General features: G+C 39.0%; 1 protein-coding gene across 2 annotated transcripts in view; it reads right to left on the bottom strand.

The window, feature by feature from the left end:
- The window catches only part of OSBPL1A (oxysterol binding protein-like 1A), a 240199-nt gene that overhangs the window by 140046 nt on the left and 79596 nt on the right, over positions 1–20557 (bottom strand). Inside the window, exons 8-14 of one of the 2 annotated variants that reach the window (XM_011988065.1) lie at positions 17034–17092; positions 16888–16932; positions 15616–15689; positions 15438–15501; positions 12937–13035; positions 9525–9647; positions 1535–1616 (exon numbers count right to left, since the gene is read on the bottom strand). In XM_011988065.1, the coding sequence (XP_011843455.1) occupies positions 1535–1616; positions 9525–9647; positions 12937–13035; positions 15438–15501; positions 15616–15689; positions 16888–16932; positions 17034–17092 (546 nt within the window). Of the gene's footprint in view, positions 1–1534; positions 1617–8995; positions 9065–9524; positions 9648–12936; positions 13036–15437; positions 15502–15615; positions 15690–16887; positions 16933–17033; positions 17093–20557 lie in introns of those variants that run through there. The other variant, XM_011988066.1, reaches the window with a different exon arrangement.

Below are 20557 nucleotides of genomic sequence, written 5' to 3'. Positions count from 1 at the left end.
CCAGCTACTCGGGAGGCTGAGGCAAGAGAATGGCATGAACCCAGGAGGCGGGGCTTGCAGTGAGCGAGATCACACCACTGCACTCCAGCCTGGGAGGCAGAGCAAGACTCCATCTCGAAAAAAAAAAAAAAGTTAATCATAAACTCACAAATAACTACATCATTTATACTTTAGTGAAGTCATTTATATATGCATCATGGCTGAAGTCTAAGCATCTGTTAAGAGTTTAAGAAAACATAATTTTTTAATTTACACAAGAATAGGCACCTTTTTCTCAATGCTTGTTTGATTTGTAGGCTTTTTTTTTTTTTTTCTTTTTTTTTGAGACACAGTCTCACTCTGTCGCCCAGGGTGGAGTGCAGTGGCACTCAGGTCACTGCAATATCAGCCTTCTGGGTTCAAGCAATTCTCCTGCCTCAGCCTCTCGAGTAGATGGTTACAGGCATGTGCCACCATGCCCAGCTAATTTTTGTATCTTTAGTAGAAACAGGGTTTCACCATGTTGACCATGCTTGTCTTGAACTCCTGACCTCAGGTGATCCACCCACCTTGGCCTCCCAAAGTGCTAAGATTACAGGTGTGAGCCACTGTGCCTGGCCTTGTAGGCTATTTATAGTCAACTCCTGATAACTCATAATAGAGAATGAAGACATAAAAAGTTATTACTGAAAGGAAGATTAATAATCAGCTAGACAAGATCATATATACGTTTGTAGAATCATAAAAGGCCAAGGCCTGAAAACAATCAACTTATTTATTTTAGGGATGAGGGCAGTGAAACTCGCAAGAGTTAAAAGTATTGTTCAAAGTAACAGTCAGTAAGTGGAAGAGTAAGGATTCAAGCCTAAGACATTCTGTGTGTGTGTGTGTGTGTGTGTGTGCATGTGTGTGTGTGTGTGTGTGTGTGAGAGAGAGAGAGAGAGAGACAGAGTCTTGCTCTGTCACCCAGGCTAGGGTGCGCCGGCACAATCTCGGCTCACTGCAACCTCTGTCTCCTGGGTTCAAGCGATTCTCCTGCCTCAGCCTCCCAAGTAGCTGGGGTTACAAGCACATGCCACCACATGTGGCTAATTTTTATATTTTTAGTAGAGACAGGGTTTCACAATGTTGGCCAGGCTGGTCTTGAACTCCTGACCTCATGTGATCCACGTGCCTCGGCCTCACAAAGTGCTGGGATTACAGGCATGAGCCACCATGCCCGGCCTCAAGCTTTAGACATTCTGACTCCAAAACCCAAGTCTTCCGGGATTCATAAGCTGAATTCTCATTCTGTAGCCAAAATTAATTTACAGGCCAAAAACATTAACTTTAAATTTATTTTTTTTAAAAAAGAATAAAAACATTAATCTCTAAAGCAGGCATCCTCTGTGAGTAGAAACTTTAAAATGCCCTTTTAGAATTTCAAAATAGTTTTGTCAAATATAACTCTGAATTCAAAACCAAAAACTATTTAAAAATGAAGTCAAACAAAACTACAACGGGTCAATACCTATGTGTTAAAGAGTGATTTTAGGGATAGTGCTTGTTTGTTTACCTTTAGCCATGTCACACTCCTTAATCATTTTGAGAAAGTTGGAAATTTCCCTATCTAGTCGCTGTTGGCATGACTGTGCTTTCTGCAAAAAAAGAAAAGACAAAATTAAAACAAACTAATAAAAGATTTTTACATTACTTATGCTTTAATGTTTCTACCAAAACTTTCAGTACATAGATTGATACACCATAAAAGAGACATATGTCTTACAGAGAAAAAAAAGGTGAGAGAAAATTTCCTTGTAAACTGAATATAACATTTAGTTAATCAAGTATAAAGTAAAAATAAATATTTTTAAGTTTTAAATACATTCAACATCTGTTGTGTAGCTACCATACAATTGCATCAGTTACTATTACTATCTCATTACGCCATGTATATCTGAGGAATTAAAATTCTCTGATTTATTAACACTTTTAATAGGCCTGATGAAATTCATCAAGAAGTTATAAAATGCATTTCTTAAAAATGTATTTTAAAAACTGTTTTGTTCAAAAAAACAAAAAATCCAGATGGTCCTAACATTTGGAAACCACAAACTGATTCTCGTTCAGCAATCTAAGTGCATACAGCCCCCACATCATCAGACCAAAAAGGACATTTTCTTAGTGTGTCAAAGCTTCTGAAAATAAGGTAAAGTCAATTATAGAAAGCATTCTTCCTTGTAATTTGAAAGTTCTACATTTTTAGATCCCTAAAGGCAAAAAAAAAAAAAAACCCATAAATACAGAATTTCATGATGAAAGTTGCATCCCATCTTAGTGCAGATTTAGAAATCCAAAATGAAAGATGAGTCAAATCCATGTATTATATTAAAAATGTCATTTTGAAGGTAGTTTTATATACCAGTTCCCTTTAAAGAGGTGGGAAGAATAAGCAAGGAAATTATCATTGTAAATTTGCTTGGTTATCAAAATAGAAAATATTTATTCTGAGAATCTTGACCTTATAAACAGTAAAATCACATTCTTTTAGGTAGAGGTAGTATCTTTAGCCTTATGAAACTTCCCTACTTTACACTCCTAATCTCAGCTAACCCATCACAAAACATTTTGCACCCCCAAAATCAAAGTTACTATACATCAGTATGTCAGGGTGGCATAGGTAAATAGTAAATACTCTTTTCTCCTATTTCACCTTATAAATTTTTTAGTGCTCACAAAGCTCAACTCAACCACAGTAGAATTATTCATGTTATCACATTAGTGACAGGCAATGTTCTCTTCAAAATTTGTATTACTCTCCTTTGTTTTGAGGGCTCTAACAACGCCTATGTATAATTCACTTGGTGGGGAGAGCGGGGAGAATACCTACACCTAAAACACCATATATGCCTGATAAGTTTTCCAGACTCAGCCTGTGATTACAGGTTAAGGGGCAGGGAAAAAGTTTATCTAGAGGCACCGAAACATGCACTGCAACCAGATGCATCACTCATGATTTATTAATAGAAAATCATCATTCTTGCTCTATACATATTTAATAATATGCTTATGTGCAAGTCAATGATACTGTTTTATCCTCTCGTTTCTATGATGAAAGTAAGCTGGAGGCATAAAAGTAAGCAATGGCTTCAATTGCAGACTATGAATCTGTCCTGAAGTTATAATTAAAGGCAGGAAACACCTTCTGTAGCATCATCTTCAAATACATGAATCACATTTATCTTCCCTTGAATCATATTTTCATCTAACAGTTACTAAAAAGTTTCCTTGATCGATGATTTACTTGTTTTAAAGGGTACATAACAGGTCAGCTGGAGAAGATTCAATCTACACATACTGTTTTAAGTTGGGTACAAACTATGTCTTTTGTTCTAAACAATTTAGTGCTTTTTAACTGATACTAAAAAGAACAGAGGTTATTAATATAATAAAACATAATATAGTCTCCCATTTGCTTAGTTGCTACTAGTTATATTTTGAAAAACTAAAAATCAATTTATGAAAGTTAATTCTTATTGATATTTTGCAGAGTCCAACATGGTTTCTCATTCTTGACTTCTATGCCATTGACATTATGTCAGGAACTGATATGATTTAGCGGTGTTTGCACCCAAATCTCACCTTGAATTGTAGCTCCGATAATCCCCACGTTTTGTGGGAGGAACCTGGTGAGAGGTAATTGAATCATAGGGGTGGGCTTTTCCTGTGCTGTTCTCACGATAGTGAATAAATCTCATAGGATCTGATGGTTTTATAAAGGGGAGTTCCCCTGTAAAAGCTCTCTTGCCTGCTGCCATGTAAGAAATGCCTTTGCTCCCTCTTCGCCTTCCGCCAAGATTGTGAGGTCTCTCCAGTCATGTGGAACTGTGAATCAATTAAACCTCTTTCCTTTATAAATTACCCAGTCTCGGGTATGTCTTTATTTGTAGCATGAGAACGAACTAATACAGGGACTCTTTTTAAGTTTTAATTTCTATTTATTTATTCTACATAAATGGAATCTCACTATGAGCGATGTTATAATACCTAAAGTTTAACAGTATTTTAACTTTGCCCAAGTTATATGGAGAAAGCACACAAGAACAAGGATTAAACCCATTGGTACAGGGGCCTAGGGGATCAGAAGTTACCCCAGGTGAGCACCTGTGCCACATTTACGACACAGGTCTCCTGCTTAGAAACCAAACTTTTAGCTGTTGGTTTTGTGAGTTAAGCTAATGTTAAACTACCTTATGATCCCTAACCTACAGGGCAGCTCGAAAATGCATATCAAGGGGATGAATAGCTAGAGAGGAATGCATAGGCTAGGAGAGAAGTAATTAATTCCAGGTTATTTGCTGCAGAAAATCCACATTTGGTTAATTAAGCACAGAAGCAGATTGCCACCTACTCAGCAATAAAAACGAAGAAACTACTAATACACACAACATGACGATGAAAACAGACACCTAATAGCACATACTGTATGATTCCATTTACACGAAATTCTAGAACAGGAAAACTGACCATGCTTGTAATGCCATTGTCACTATATCAGTGTCATTAGGTCAGTGGTTGCCAGTGATGGAAGTGGAGGGTATTATCTGGGAAGAGCAGCAAGGGAACAACATTTTGACATAATGAAAATATTCTTTATCTTGATAGGAGTGGTGGTTACACAGACAATATACGTTTGTCAGAATACATCAAGTTGAAGACATAAAGTGAATTCCTTTTTTCTGCAAACATTATATTTCAGTAATAATTCAAACTTTAAAAATAATAGATTGTAGAACTCTAATCACTTTCTTCTTTGCAGAAAATGGCCACTATTACAAGTAGTGGTGTCCTAGCACTTATCTTTCAGTCTTGCTAACTCCAGCCAAATCCACTGCAAAGATAGCCTCATACTCTGGCCAGGTATGGTGGCTCACTCATGTAATCCCAGCACTGTGGGAGGCTGAGGCGAAAGAATCAGTTGAGCCCAGCATTTCAAGACCTCCCTTGCAACATAATGAGACCTAATCTCTACAAAGAAACAACAGCAACAAAAATTACCCAGGCTTGGTGGCACATGCCTATAGTCCCAGCTACTTAAGACGCTGAGGCAGGAGGATCACTTGAGCCCAGGTGGTCAATTCTGCAGTGAGCTGTGATCACACCACTGCACTCCAGCCTGGATGACAAAGTGACACCCTGTCTCAAAAAGAAAAAAAAAACCCATACTCTATCTTTCCTAAGTCAACCCAAAAGCACATTTATTCTTTCTGACATCTGGCGATTATTATGCTCCTGTTGTCTAACTTTCTTAGTGTTTCACTTTGCAATATGTATTTACGTAAAGTAAAAATAAAAAACAAAAAAATGAAAGGATATATAGAGAAAAGTAATTCCCCTTCACACACCTGACAATCTTATTTTGCACCTTTCTCAGCTGCAGCAACAAGTGCTAATTTCTCATCTTTCCTGAATGATCTAAATCTTCACAAATATATATGTGTACATCCCTGTTTTTTCTCCCAAGTAGTATCATATTTGATACATCATTTTACGCCTTGTCCTTTTCACTTAACTGTATATCTTAAATATATCAGTATATATACATTTGCCTCATTCTTGCATGGATGTACCAATCTTTATTAGCTCCACATTGATGTACATGCAACTTTCTGCACATTTATTTTAGTTGGGAATCAGTTATTCTTTTTTTGTTGTTGTTTTTGAGAGAGTCTGGCTCTATGGTCCTATCGCCCAGGCTGGAGTGCAGTGGTGCGATCCCAGCTCACCGCAACCTCCGCCTCGCAGGTTCAAGCGATTCTTGTGCCTCAGCCCCCTGAGTGGTTGGGATTACAGACGTGCACCACCATGCCAGGCTAATTTTTGTATTTTTAGATGCAGGGTTTCGCCATGTTGGCTAGGCTTGTCTTGAACTCCTGGCCTCATGTGATCTGCCCGCCTTGGGAATCATTTATTCTTAAATCAGAAAAGCCTTATATTATTTTCTCATTTGATTAAACTCGAGCATCATTTGCTTTTTTTTTTTTTTTTTTTTTGAGACAGGGTCTCGCTCTGTCAACCAGGCTGGAGTGCAGTGGTGTGATCTTGGCTCACCGCAACCTCCACCTCCTGGGCTCAGGTGATCCTCCCACCTCAGCCTCCCAAGTAGCTGGGACTACAGGCATGGGCCACCATGTCCAGCTAATTTTTGTATTTTTAGTAGAGACGGGGTTTTGCCATGTTGCCCAGACTGGAGTGCAGTGGTGTGACCACAGCTTGCTGCAGCCTCAGCCTCAAAATTTAAAAAAAAAAAAAAAAATTATTTTTAAGATGGGGATTTGCCATGTTGCCCAGGATAGTCTCGAACTCCTGGGCTCAAGCAATCCACCCACCTCAGCCTCCCAAAGTACTGAGATTACAGACGTGAGACACCATGCCTGGTCTGCTCATCACTTCTTATAACACAGAAGCAGTTCAGATCCTACAGAATCAAGACATCTTCAACAAATAAAACCCCCACTTTGCTAGTACCACCCAGAGCATCTAAGAGCCTATCCCAGCGCTGTCCAGTAGGACTTTCCATGATGCTGGAAATATTCATTATCTTCGCTGTCCACTGTGGTAGCCACATGTGGCTACTGAGCACTTGAAATGTGGCTGATATGTAGCTAAATATAGTTAAAATGAATAAGTGAATTTTTTTTTTAGTCGTCTCCCTCTTTTGCCCAGACTGGAGTGCAGCGGCACAATCTCAGCTCACTGCAACCTGTGCGCCCCGCCCCACCGGGTTCAAGCAATTTTCTTGCCTCAGCCTCCTGAGTAGCTGGGAATACAGGCACCCACCACCATGCCTGACTAATTTTTGTATTTTTAGTAGAGAGGGAGTTTCACCATGTTGGCCAGGCTGGTCTCAAACTCCTGACCTCAAGTGATCACTCATCTCAGCCTCCCAAAGTGCTGGGATTACAGGCATGAGCCTCTGTGCCCAGCTGAATAACTGAATTTTTAAATTTTAATTAATTTAAATGTAAATAGCCACATGTGTAAATAGCCACAGGATATTTAATAGCTATCATATTGGACAGTGCAGTTCTATAACAATACTGTGCTTGACTAATTTCCAATTTTTATTTCTGAAATATTTTCAAGTTGCTATTACAGCAACAACCACGAGGTCAATAATTCTAGGATTTGTCTTATACAATCATATTGTATAAGACAATGTTCACTGAAAAATGTTTGTACTGAAAAACTGACTCACTCTTTCTTTCTAAGAGACAGGGACTCACTATATTGCTCAGGCTGAACTCAAACCTCTGGGCACAAGTGATCCTCCCACCTCAGCCTTTCGCTAATTTCTTATAGGTCTGTGTACTAATCTAAAAGCATGTTAAGGAAATAAAATCAGTTTTGTTGTTAATTCAGATGATTTTAGAGTATATCAGTCCTGGAATTCCTAATTCCCCTTAGAATGTCCATAGGTACCAAGAATAGACCTTTCCATAAATTGGCCCCTGAATTTCACTGGAACTTAAGAACTCAAGAATGAAGGGCATCCTGGAGCCAGTCTACTAACAAGCTATAATTCAACACACTTCAAAGCTCATTTCAGATTTTACCTATTTTGAACCAGTCTCCAGATGTTAAGACAGAATCAAGATTCACAGAATTGGCCAGGCGTGGTGGCTCATGCCTGTAATCCGAGCACTTTGGGAGGCCGAAGCGGGAGGATCACTTCAGGTCAGGAGCTTGAGACCAGCCTGGCCTACATGGTGAAACCCCATCTCTACTAAAATTACAAAAATTAGCCGGGTGTGGTGTTGTGGGCCTGTAATCCCAGATACTCGGGAGGCTGAGGCGAGAGGATCACTTGAACCCGCGAGGTAGAAGTTGCAGTGAGCCATGATCACACCACTGCACTTCAGCCTGTACAACAGAGCAAGACTCTGTCTCAAAAAAAAAAAAAAAAGAAAGAAAAGAAAAGAAAAAAAAGATTTACAGAATTAGCATTCAAACTCTGTTGGAGAGGAGCATGCAAAAGCTAAACGTGCTTAATACTATAGTGCTCAAACTCTCATTGACTTTAGGTGCAATAAAATCTAAAAGGCAAAACCTTCATGGTTTTAAAGTTAACATGTGAACAAAACATTAAAATAAGGAATAAACTGACAGATATAGTCGAGGTTGATGACCTGAAAATTTGAAAATTATGCTAAAGAATAAATCTTTTTAATGGTATGTAAGTTAGTATGCCTTTATTTTACCTGTAACTTCCATTTAAAAACTTTTAAAATTATCATAATCCTAGGAAAGCTATTAGTATGCTTTGTAAATCCTTCTAGGTTTTATCATTTACCTCTTATTGAGGATAGGTAAATAGGGAAGGATTTCTTTTCAATTAGGGAATACCAACTGAAAGTTAAAATATTTAGCATCTTTATTTTTTTTTTACTTCAATGTAATTTTGGCCATATATGTTAAATCTTCCATATTTTCCCAGTTTTAATGTTATTTAAATGCTGTAGTAGATGTTACTTTTGCAAAGTCCACTGATCTGAACATTTTGTTTATGGTTCTCGCATACACGCTAGGCTTTAAACCAGAGGTAGTATGGTAAAGGAGTTGTCAGCAATTCCAGGGAATGTCTTCCACAAACACGGGAGAGTTCAAATTCTTTAATGTTCCGTCATAAATTAACATTGGGATTGAAAGAGTCAAAATACCTTTTATATTTAAATGTATAGGTCCCTAAGTTGATAAAACTCCTTAGGTATTAGGGAATTTAACTTCATTAAAAATGTTGAACTAGAAACATTCAAATCTTGCCACCAACTCATTTAATTTATAAAGACAAAAAAAAAATTAAATTTAGTAGGCAAATTCATATATCCTGACATAATTATTCAGATTGAAACTCATCATCATTCCATAGTTCTAATTTTTCCAAACTCAATTCCCATTCTTTTAGATACAAGATGTAAATAAAAGGTACAGCCAGAAAATTGATGACCTCTCAAAACACCTATTTCATTTCGATTACCTATGCTGATAATCCTCTGGGGATAAGGCACTGGTGTCACTTCAGATGACTTCTCCATTCATTCTTGATGCCTTACCTTGTCTCTCAGCAACCAAGCTACAGATTACAAGTGGTTTTAAAGGAAACCTACCGACCAGGAAAGGTATCACTATGGTTGCATTATTTAAACTCTGAAATCTGCAGTGAAGTCATAAAGGGCAGCAAGTCAAGCTATGCATGCTCCCCGTCCTGGCAGCAATTTTCAAACAGAATGACAGTCTGTTAACAGCAATGTAAAAAGCTTCACCTAAAAAAGTACAGTGCCTTTAAGGCACATGTCCATCTCATCAGAGCATATCTACAAAGGCATTTGACAGTATTACCATGACAGACATAAACTACCAACACAACGTAAGTCAGCAAAGAACAATACTATTTCTATTGTTAGAAATCATAATTTCAAAACCTTACATCTTAAAAAAAAAAAGTTCTTAATAAAACTTGTATGACATAGATAGCTGTAAAGGTCAGGTTACATTTTCCTATTTACCTCTAAGGATTTCTTCAAGTCTACGGCAGAAACCACATCTTCCTCCTCCTCATCAGTCAGCTGGTCCTGGGAACAGTAGTGAGTGCTGTAAGCAGAATGTTCTTCTATCGCTTCCAGCCAGTCCTGAAATCATGCAAGGATTTAAACGAGAGTGAAAAGCACTTTTATTCCAAAGAGATAATATTACAATGATATGATAAGCGTAAAATTTACCTAGTGAAATAAATATTATGGCCTCAGAAAGGAAAGCGAAGCAACCAATAATGAAACAGCAATGTGGGTCTCTTGTTCGTGATATGTCTGGATAAAAGCTTTTCCTAGTACTTTAAAAAAATCATCTATAAGTTTACATATTCATGAATGTTAATATTCAAACACATTACAGAAATTAAATAACGAGAGAAAACTTTGTCACTTAAAATTAAGGTTCTCGTGACTGGGCACTGTGGCTCACGCCTGTAATCCCAGCACTTTGGGAGGCCGAGGAGGACGGATCATGAGATCAGGAGATCGAGACTATACTGGCTAACATGGTGAAACCCCGTCTCTACTAAAAATACCAAAAATTTGCCAGGCGTGGTGGCGGGTGCCTGTAGTCCCAGCGACTGGGGAAGCTAAGGCAGGAGAATGGCATGAACCCAGGAGGCAGAGCTTGCAGTGAGCCAAGATTACGCCACTGCACTCCAGCATGGGCGACAGAGTGAGACGCTGTCTCAAAAAAAAAAAAAAATTATAGGTTCTCATTTTCAATATTAAGAACCTGTAATTTTATAACTTCACAGAATAAGTTACTATATCATAATGGATCCAGATACACAATTTTACTAACTTACTATCAAATTAGAAGCACAAGAAACTAAGGTCATATTAAAACAGCCAGTACTTGCCCTGATGCTTTAACTTTTACCCTATTTTTAAAATAACAGTGATTTCACAAAAAAGAATGTTTGGCCTAAAAGTACCCTATCTTACTTTTTCCTCATTTTCTTACACTACACTCAGGGTCAAATCTTACCATTTTATGAAATGTTGGGAGAGTCATGAGTTAGACTGTTTAGGGTTCTTTGCAGGGCCAAAGTTTACCACTTTGGAAAATAGATTATTTAACCTCTTACATAGTTTACCAAAAAATCAAGATATGTCTATGAACAATGCTTTCATTTATTTTTTAAATTTTTTAAATTTTTTTATTTTTTATTATTATACTTTAAGTTCTAGGGTACAGGTGCACAAGGTGCAGGTTTGTTACATATGTATACATGTGCTATGTTGGTGTGCTGCACCCATTAGCTCATCATTTACATTAGGTATTTCTCCTAATGCTATCCCTCCCCCATACCCCCTCCCCACAATAGGCCCTGGTGTGTGATATTCCCCTTCCTGTGTCCAAGTGATCTCATTGTTCAATTCCCACCTATGAGTGAGAACATTACGGTGTTTGGTTTTCTGTTCTTGCGACAGTTTGCTGAGAATGATGGTTTCCAGCTGCATCCATGTCCCTACAAAGGACACGAACTCATCCTTTTTTATGGCTGCATAGTATTCCATAGAGTGTATGTGCCATATTTTCTTAATCCAGCCGGTCACTGATGGACATTTGGGTTGATTCCAAGTCTTTGCTATTGTGAATAGTGCTGCAATAAACATATGTGTGCATGTGTCTTTAGAGCAGCATGGTTTATAATCCTCTGGGTATATAACCAGTAATGGGATGGCTGGGTCAAATGGTATTTCTTGTTCTAGATCCTTGAGGAATCACCACACTGTTTTCCACAATGGTTGAACTAGTTTACAGAACACTGCTTTGATTTAAAAGAATAAGAATAGGCCTGCCGCAGTGGATCACACCTGTAATCCCAGCACTTTGGGAGGGCAAGGTGGGCAGATAACGTTTGAGACCAGCCTGGCCAACATGGTGAAACCCCATCTCTATTAAAAATACAAAAGTTAGCCAGGCTTGGTGGTACATGCCTGTAATCCCAGCTACTCAGGAGGCTGAGGCAGGAGAATTGCTTGAACCAGAAAGGCAGGGGTTGCAGTGAGCCAGGATCACACCAGTGCACTCCAGCTTGGGTGACAGAGCAAGGGAGGCTCTATCTCAAAAAATAAATAAATAAATAAATGAAAAAGAAAAGGGCCGGGGGTGGTGGCTCATGCCTGTAATCCCAACACTTTGGGAGGCTGAAGTGGGCGGATCAGAAGGTGAGGAGGTTGAGACCAGCCTGATGAACATGGTGAAACCCCGTCTCTACTAAAAACACAAAAATTAGTGGGGCGTGGTGGCATGCACCTGTAATCCCAGCTACTCGGGAGGTTGAAGCGGGAGAATCGCTTGAACTGGGGAGGCAGAGGTTGCAGTGAGCCGAGATCCCACCACTGCACTCCAGCCTGGGTGACAGAGCAACTCTGTCAGAAAGAAAGGAAGAAAGGAAGAAAGGAAGAAGGAAGGAAGAAAGGAAGAAGGAAGGAAGGAAGGAAGGAAGGAAGGAAGGAAGGAAGGAAGGAAGGAAGGAAGGAAGGAAGGAAGGAAGGAAGGAAGGAAGGAAGAAAGGAAGGAAGGAAGGAGAAAGAAAGAAAGAAAGAGAGAGAAAAGAAAAGAATAGGGATACTCCATTAAGTGACTGTACCATAAGTATTGGTCAAGTAAATCCCAATTTTCTAGCTTGCTGCTGTTGTTTAATTTATCACATAGGAAGGCTGAGTCTGCACTGTAATGAGTATCAGAACACGTGATTTGTAGTCCAGGTTCTGTCACTCACAAGCTGCCTGGCCTTGGGAAATCACTTCAATCTTACAATCCTTAGTTTCCTCACCTATAAGTTAAGGCGTAGACCTGTCATTTACATTAAAAGGATGCCCCTTACATTCAGAGAATTAAAACTGAAAAAGAAATTACGAACAGAAAATATCTGCTGGTACATTTTGATAAATAACTAATTCACATACTAAATTTTAAAAGCTTCATTTAAAAAGTACAATCAGGGCCGGGCGCGGTGGCTCACGCCTATAATCCCAGCACTTTGGGAGGCCAAGGTGGGTGGATCGCCTGAGCTCAGGAGTTTGAGACTACCCTGGGCAATGTGGTAAAGTCCCGTCTCTGCTAAAATACAAAAAAAATTAGCCGGGTGTGTTGGCACGCGCCTGTAGTCCCAGCTACTCGGGAGGCTGAGGCATGAGAATCGCTTGAGCCTAGGAGGCAGGGGTTGCAGTGAGCTGAGATCGCACCACTGCACTCCAGCTTGGGCTACAGAGTGAGACTCTGTCTCAAAAAAACAAATAAATAAAAATTTTTAAAAAAATAAAAAGTACAATCGACAAGATTTTGGATGTTACCATTGAACCTATGTTATATTCTCCGTGTCTTTAAATGTTCTGTACGTTTTAGGAAAGATACATGAATCCATAAGATTACCTCTCTTGACTGTTGAAGGCTATTCTTAGGAACCCGGAAGCCATGAATGGTGTCATCAAAGCATTTAATAAAGAAGAGGCAGCTATCGGTGGATTTTACCTTGGATATAAAGAAGTCAGTAAGACAACATTCATTCACATAAAAGAGGACCCTAAAATTATCTATACATAAAATTTAAAGTACTCACATGACTTAAGGATACCCAGTTGAACACTTAAATATTGATAGACAAAAATCAGAAAAAAATAGATTACAGTGGGAGTATCAAATGCACTGTAGTTTACCTATATCGGGTCTGGCTCTCAACTTCTTAGTTACTCAACATAAATACTCTGGTTCATCAGGTATGTCATTTTTATCCTTTCTTAAGTATAACTTAATATGCACTTGGGTTATAAAATCATTTAGCTACCACAGTTCCCATTTTTTATTACCTTTTTGTTTGAGCTGAATATAAAATAATCAGCAGTAGATAAGGTTGATAAAGAAGGAGAAAAGGGAGAGAGTAAGAAGAATCAGAAATAATTATGGGTTTTAAAATAAAAGTTTGGCATGAAAAGGATTTTAAGTCATTTATGTCAGAGGTTGCAAAATGTTTTGTGAAAAATCAGACCTTGGTGATGACCTTGAGCAGTAGGATATAAGTAACTCCCACAAGCTTAACATTCCAATAATGGAACACTAGACATAAATGGGTTAAGAACGGAAAAAGGTAGATTTCTTCAAGACCCTATCAGAGGCCCCCCACCTCTGTAGTTGGTGTAAAGGTGTAGCAACAACACCTTTATCATGCGGAAAACAACTCTAAAACCTGGATGCAAAAGAAAAGGCAACCACATGGAGGAACCTGGACCTGAACAAACGCTGACAGACTCTGACAGGGAGTCACGCTCTCTGGAGGAAAGGGGCCAAGGAGCTGTGGAAGTAAGTTCCCACGCCTCAGGTTTTGCACCTGGGACTAAGCACAGTCCACATGGTGACAGGACAACAGCAAGGGCACATGTGGAAACCCCTGTCTCTGGACATTAGTAAAGCAAACCTGGGAATCCATAAGCACTAAAGAGAACAGGGGAATCCCCCAAGGGAAAGAGACAGAGAGGGGGTCCCCAGATTCTGTCTACTACTCACATCTCTGACTCATGAGCCACACACACATAGAAGCAGCTCATATAAACACAGCCTATCTGAACTGAGTCCGGAGCCACTGCCCAAGTCACACAGTTCATGATCCAAACCAAGCCAAGAACAGGACTTGCTACAACGGACAATACTTAACAGAGATAAACAACAGAATCCGAAATCTCCAGAACTCAACATTCATAATATTAAGAGTACCATCCAAAATTACCTGACATTCAGGCTGGGTGTGGTGTCTCATGCCTATAATCCCAGCAATTTGGGAGGCTGAGGGAAGAGGATTGCTTGAGGTCAGGAGTTCGAGACCAGCCTAGCCAACATGGCAAAACCCCATCTCTACCAAAAAACACAAAAATTAGCCAGGTATGGTAGCGTTCACCTGTAATCCCAGCTACTCAGGAGGCTGAGGCAGAGAATCGCTTGAACCTGGGAGGTGGAGGTTGCAGTGAGCTGAGATTGTGCCACTGCCCTCCAGCCTGGGTGAGAGAGTGAGACTCCATCTCAAAAAAACAAAAACAAGAACAAAACAAAACAAAACCCAGAATTATCTTACACGTGAAGAAGCATGAAAGTAGAAGACATTCACAAAAGAAAAATCCAATTAAAAGGCAAAAATTGCCAGAATGGGTAATAGAAACTAAAACATATGCTATCCCCAAAAGACAGAAAATAAATATAAAGATACATATAGGCTGAAAGTAAATTGATAGGAAAAAGACACCGTGTGAACAGTAAACATAAGAAGGCCAAAGTAGTTACGTTCATATCGGACAAAATAAATTTTAAAACAAAATGTATTACAAGAGATAAAGAGGGCCACAAAACAATAAAAGGATCAATTAATCGAGAAGACAATAATCATAAGTATGTTATCAATAACAGAGAAGGAAATGCAACATTCCATAAGCATAGTTGGACACTTTCACATCCCTCTTTCAGCAACTGATACAACTACTAGTCAAAAACCAAGACACAAAAGATCTGAACGCTATCAACCACCATGACTGAATTAATATTGATAGGACCCTACAACCAATAATAATAGCAAAATACACATTCTTTTCAAGTGCATGTGCTAGGATATTTCATAATCAAATAAGCCTGGGTAAATCTGACAAATATTTTTGGACAATCCATCTCTCATTCCATAATACATGGAGATAAATAAAAGTTGACTGTATTTTAAAATTTTGTTCAAAATGCAGAGGCCACGACGTTACTTGTTCTCAAATAAAAATATATACAAGTGCTTTCTACAGCATTCCACGGAACCCCAAGATTTTACAAGGCTGTATACATGATTTGGGTCAATCACTTGAAGAACTGATGTCACAGAGGAGCAAATGATCCATGTTTCATCCTACCGTGCATACTGCTTGAGTCAGGTGTTTGCATCCCTGGCGGTAAATATTATGAACGGCATCGGGCCTTCAAAATAAAGATGAAATTATTAAGACAAAAGGAAAAGAGATAAGTGAAAAATATTCATATTTCAAAATTTATACAGTGAAATTTGCTAAGTGTAAAGATCATAATACTTACTGTTTCCTATACCACGAAAGGACTCCATGCTCCAACACTACCCAGAATAATCTCCAGCCAAAAAATCTTGAACTCTAAGGGAAAAATAACAAAGATTTCCCAAGCTGACACATCTAGATTCAAATAGTTGACTGATAAAAAGTAATTAAGTGATGACAGTCATATTTGAGTCTTTAGACAGTAGTACTGAACGTTTAAAAAAAATGATCAAACATGAACTCAGGTACTAAGTGCAGTAATGAAAACATACCACTACAGGGTGACAGGAACAGCAGAAATGCCATACTGATAAGATCAATGATGATTACACTTTATGGTTCTGGCAAAACTGTTCAGGGATTATTTACAGAAAATATACCAGCTGTGGGCTTCAAAGACAATTTCCTCAAAGTCATGAATGAATGTCTAAAAAAGAAAATTATCCTAAATTTATCTTATATAAGCATACAGATACATAAATAGATAAAGGGATTGCGTGCAAATGCAAAAGAAATTATGTGCTCTTCCATGGTTAATTCTAGAAAACAGGATTCTCTAAAATGTAGCAAGTATCAGGACCAGAAGAATTTTATATATGTACCACATGATAATTCAAATATCAATTTTCTTCTAAGTCTTCCATTGTTTGATGTTCATAACAAAAATAATACTGTAATTCTTTGATCTAGTAAGAAAAAAAAATGTATTTTCCCCCCATTCCTTTTCATAAGAACTTAGTCACCTAAAAGTGACTCATCAAAACCAAAAAAACACCTAAAAGTGACCATCAACACACAGAAAAGTAACTGCTACAACCAGTGGAAGCCTCTTGAAATCCAATAGTATAAAAGTGGTTTGCCAGGTGCGGTGGCTCACACCTGTAATCCCAGCACTTTGGGAGGCCGAGGTGGGTGGATCACGAGGCAGGAGTTCAAGACCTGCCTGGCCAAGATGGTGAACGCTTGTCTCTACTAAAAATAAAAAAATTAGCCGGGCGCGGTAGTGGGCACCTATAATCCCAGCTGCTTGGGAGGCTGAGGCAGGAGAACCACTTGAATCCAGGGAGCGGAGGTTGCAGTGAGTACCCCACTGCACTCTAGCCTGGGCGACACAGCAAGACTCTGTTTCAAAAACTAAAACTAAAAATAAAAAATAAGTGGTTTACATTATAAGATCCAAGAGCGATTAAATCACATATACTTCAGAAATGATTTTTTAAAAGTTTTAAACAGAAATAGAGCACCTGAGAATTATTCTTTACAGTTATATAATTAAAAAACCACCCCAACCTACCTTCCAGAGAGGGCCCTCGTATCGTTTCAATGCTTTGTAAATGACCTGTCAAAAACATGTTTTCATGAAAAATGCATCTACATATTTGACACATTCAAAATTTTTTTCTAAACATTATTAGATAAATTTAATTCATTACTCTGTACCTTATTAACAAGAATGTGTTTCATTTCAGCACCCTGGGCAAGGTCAAGAGGTTTCTGATCTGTGTAAAATACAAAGAAAAAAGCCATCAACATCTTAAATGTACTATAACCGTCAATGCTGTAACTGCAGCATCTAATATTCCTTCATTTTTCTATTGCCTATATCTTTTTCTTTTCCCCAAAAATTACCTACCAGAGAGAGGTTGCTGACCTCCCTTTTGGTCGCTATTAAGCCAAGAAATCAGATTAACTTCACAACAAATTATCATGAACTCACAAATTTGTGGCTTAAACAATACACATTTATTATCTTACAGTTTCAGAGATCAGAAGTCTGAAATCCATTTCACCAGGCAGAAATCAACACGTGGACAGAGCTGCATTCCTTCTGGAGGCTCCAAGGGAAACATTTCCCTGCCTTTTCCACTTCTATCGGCCAACTACATGACTTGCCATGGGGTCTCTTCCACCTCCAAAGCACATTACTCCAACCTCTGCTTCCAGCATTCTGTTCTCTCTCTATACATAGGCCTCCCTCCTGTCAGGAGCCTTGTAATTACGTAGGTCTACCTGGATAATTCAGGATTTCCCCTCATCTCAAGATACATAACTAATCACAAATTTGGGGTCTACTCTAGCCGACCCCAGCTACACTTCAGCCGCCATGCTGCATAACGGGTAGTAGAGATGGCTCACAAGCTGAAGGTGTGATGGTCCACAATTTAGGACAAAAGAAAAAGGTGACAATGGAGAATAAAGCCAGCAAGCTATCAATGTTAATTTTTCCAATCTTACACATGCACATTCCACATTTTGCCAAATAACAACAAAAACGGAATTTGTCTTATCAGAGTTATTTATTGAATACTGAAGTGAGCAGGACATTAAATGAAGGACAAAAGGTAAAAAAAAAAAAAAAAAAGAAAAAGAAAAAAACCCACAAATAAATCAAACCATCTCCTAGCCTGAAATAGCTTATTATCAGAGAAACGAAAGCTACCTATGAAAATTAGAACAGTCCTTTCAAAACAACATATCAATGAGAACTCTGGAACTGTTTATGCAGTAAGGTGATATATTCTATCAGATAACTTTTTAGGCCAGGTGCAGTGGCTCACACCCGTAATCCCAGCACTCTGAGAGTCTAAGGTGGAAGTATGGCTTGAGGCCAGAAGCTTAAGACCAGCCTGGGTAACATAGTGAGACCTTATCTCTACAAAAAAAGAAAAAAATTTAATTAGCCAGGCATGGTGGCATGTGCCTACGGTCCCAGCTACCCTGCACTCCAGACTGGGTGACAGAATGAGACTCTGTCTCTAAAAACAAAAAGGGGGGTGGGGGTGGTTTAAAATAATACTATTTTTATAAATATCAAACACCTGGTATGTGTTGGCAGTTTTTTTGTATGAATATCTTCTAATGAGGGTCTGTTATGTACCGATTACTATTTTAGGCACTGAGGATTCAGCAGTGAACATAAGAGAAAAAATACTGGGGGGATAGGAAAGCATAGAAGGCCAGGAAAGACAGATGATAAATTAATTTTAAAAGATATAGCAGACAATGAACCACGGTACGCCCAGACTTTTTAAATAAATGATTTGACAGAGTGACTGGGATACCACTTTAGATTGGAAAACGAGGGGTTGATCAGGGAAGGCCTCTTTGAGGAAGGGATGTCTACGTTGAAAAGAAGGATCCAGCCTTATGAAAATACAGGGAAGGACATTCTACCAGAGGGAACGGCTGATGCAAAGGCTTTGAGGTAGGAACAATTCAGCAGGCCAGAGAAAGTCAGAGAGGCACACAGAAGCCACATCACACAAGGGGTTTGCAGGCCAGACTTTTGTAAGCCAGCATAAGGAGTTTGAGTTTTATTCTAAATAGGATGAAAAGCCACTGAAGGGTTTTAAGTAAGAGTAACATGATCTGACTCATGTTTAAAACTCTGTTAAAGTGTTAAAAAATTATAATACTGGCTGGGTGCAGTGGCTTATGCCTGTAATCCTAGCACTTTGGGAGGCCAAGGTGGGCGGATCACCTTAGGTCAGGAGTTCGAGACCAGCCTGGCCAACATGATGAAACCCCATCTCTACTAAAAATACAAAAATTAGCTGGGCGTGGTGGCAGGCGCCTGTAATCCCAGCTACTCTGGAGACTGAGGCAGGAGAATCACTTGAACCTGAGAGGCAGAGTTGCAGTGAGCTGAGATCGTGCCATTGCACTCCGGCCTGGGGGACAAGAGTGAGACTTTGTCTCAAAAAATAATAATAATAATAATAATAATAATAATAACTGGGAAAATATGAATTTTGGCTATTTCATGATTTTGATAAATTACTAGAATATTATTAATAAGATGATGCTATTGTGCTGTTTTTTAATATCCCTATCGAGATAGAAATTAACATACCATACAATTTATTCCTTTAAACTGCACAAATTCAATGGTTTTTATAGGTGCACAGAGTTTTGCAACTATCACATGCTTGTGGTTTTTCTTAAAGGGTGCCCTTATTTTTTATTAATATACTGAACTACAGATGTTCCCCAACTTACAACAGTTTGACTTAATGGTTTTTCAACTGTCACAGCTCACCACAGCCGCGACCTCTTGGGCTCAAGTGATCCTCTCACCTCAGCCTCCCTGGTAGCTGGAACTACAGGCATGTGTCATCACACCTGGCTAATTTTGTTTTTGTTTTTTTTTTTTTTGTAGGAATGGGGTTTCACCAGGTTGGTCTCAAATTCCTAGGCTCAAGCGATCCACCAGCCTCAGCCTCCCAGAGTGCTGGGATTACAGGTGGGAGTTACTGCACCTGGCCTTAAATGTATTTTCAACTTACAATGGGTCTATGGGGACGTGGCCCCACAGTTAGTTGAGGAGCACTGGGTATGTACAAATAAAATGGCATGGCAGGCCTTCTCTTTCCAGTTCTTCCCAGAATTGGGAAAAGCTGGGTTGACAGGGTAAAAAAAAGAAAAACAAATAAATTTTTAAAAAACAAAAAGAAAGAGATGGCAAGATGTCTAGAATTGCTTCACAATAATTCAGGGAGTGGGAAGAGGTATCGAGTGGCCATTATTGCTAAGTTCTGGAGGAGGGTGATGGGTTCATCAATTAATTATGCTATTTGATTTCTTAAGCTTTGACAATTTTCATGTTTTTTTTTTTTAAAAGGTCACTCTGGCTGCTGTGTGCAATATGGCTTGTAAACATGGGCAAAAGAAATGCAGAGAGGCTAATTACAAAGAGATGGCAATAGTGCGGGTAAAGGATACTGGTGGTTTGGACGAGAAGGTCAGTAGTAAAATGGAGATCATTTTAATATAGAGAGAAGTATGTGGCTTTTTTTTTTTTTTTGAGACAGAGTCTCACTCTGTCGCCCAGGCTGGAGTGAGTGGCACCATCTCGGCAAGATGAGAAGATGAGCCTCCCGGGTTCACGCCATTCTCCTGCCTCAGCCTCCCGAGTAGCTGGGACTACAGGCGCCCGTCACCGCGCCCGGCTAATTTTTTTTTTT

Source organism: Mandrillus leucophaeus, unplaced genomic scaffold (genome assembly GCF_000951045.1).
Source record: "Mandrillus leucophaeus isolate KB7577 unplaced genomic scaffold, Mleu.le_1.0 Scaffold322, whole genome shotgun sequence".
Lineage (NCBI taxonomy): Eukaryota > Metazoa > Chordata > Mammalia > Primates > Cercopithecidae > Mandrillus > Mandrillus leucophaeus.
Note: the sequence above shows the minus strand (reverse complement) of the source record. Positions and strands in the feature narration are given on the sequence as shown.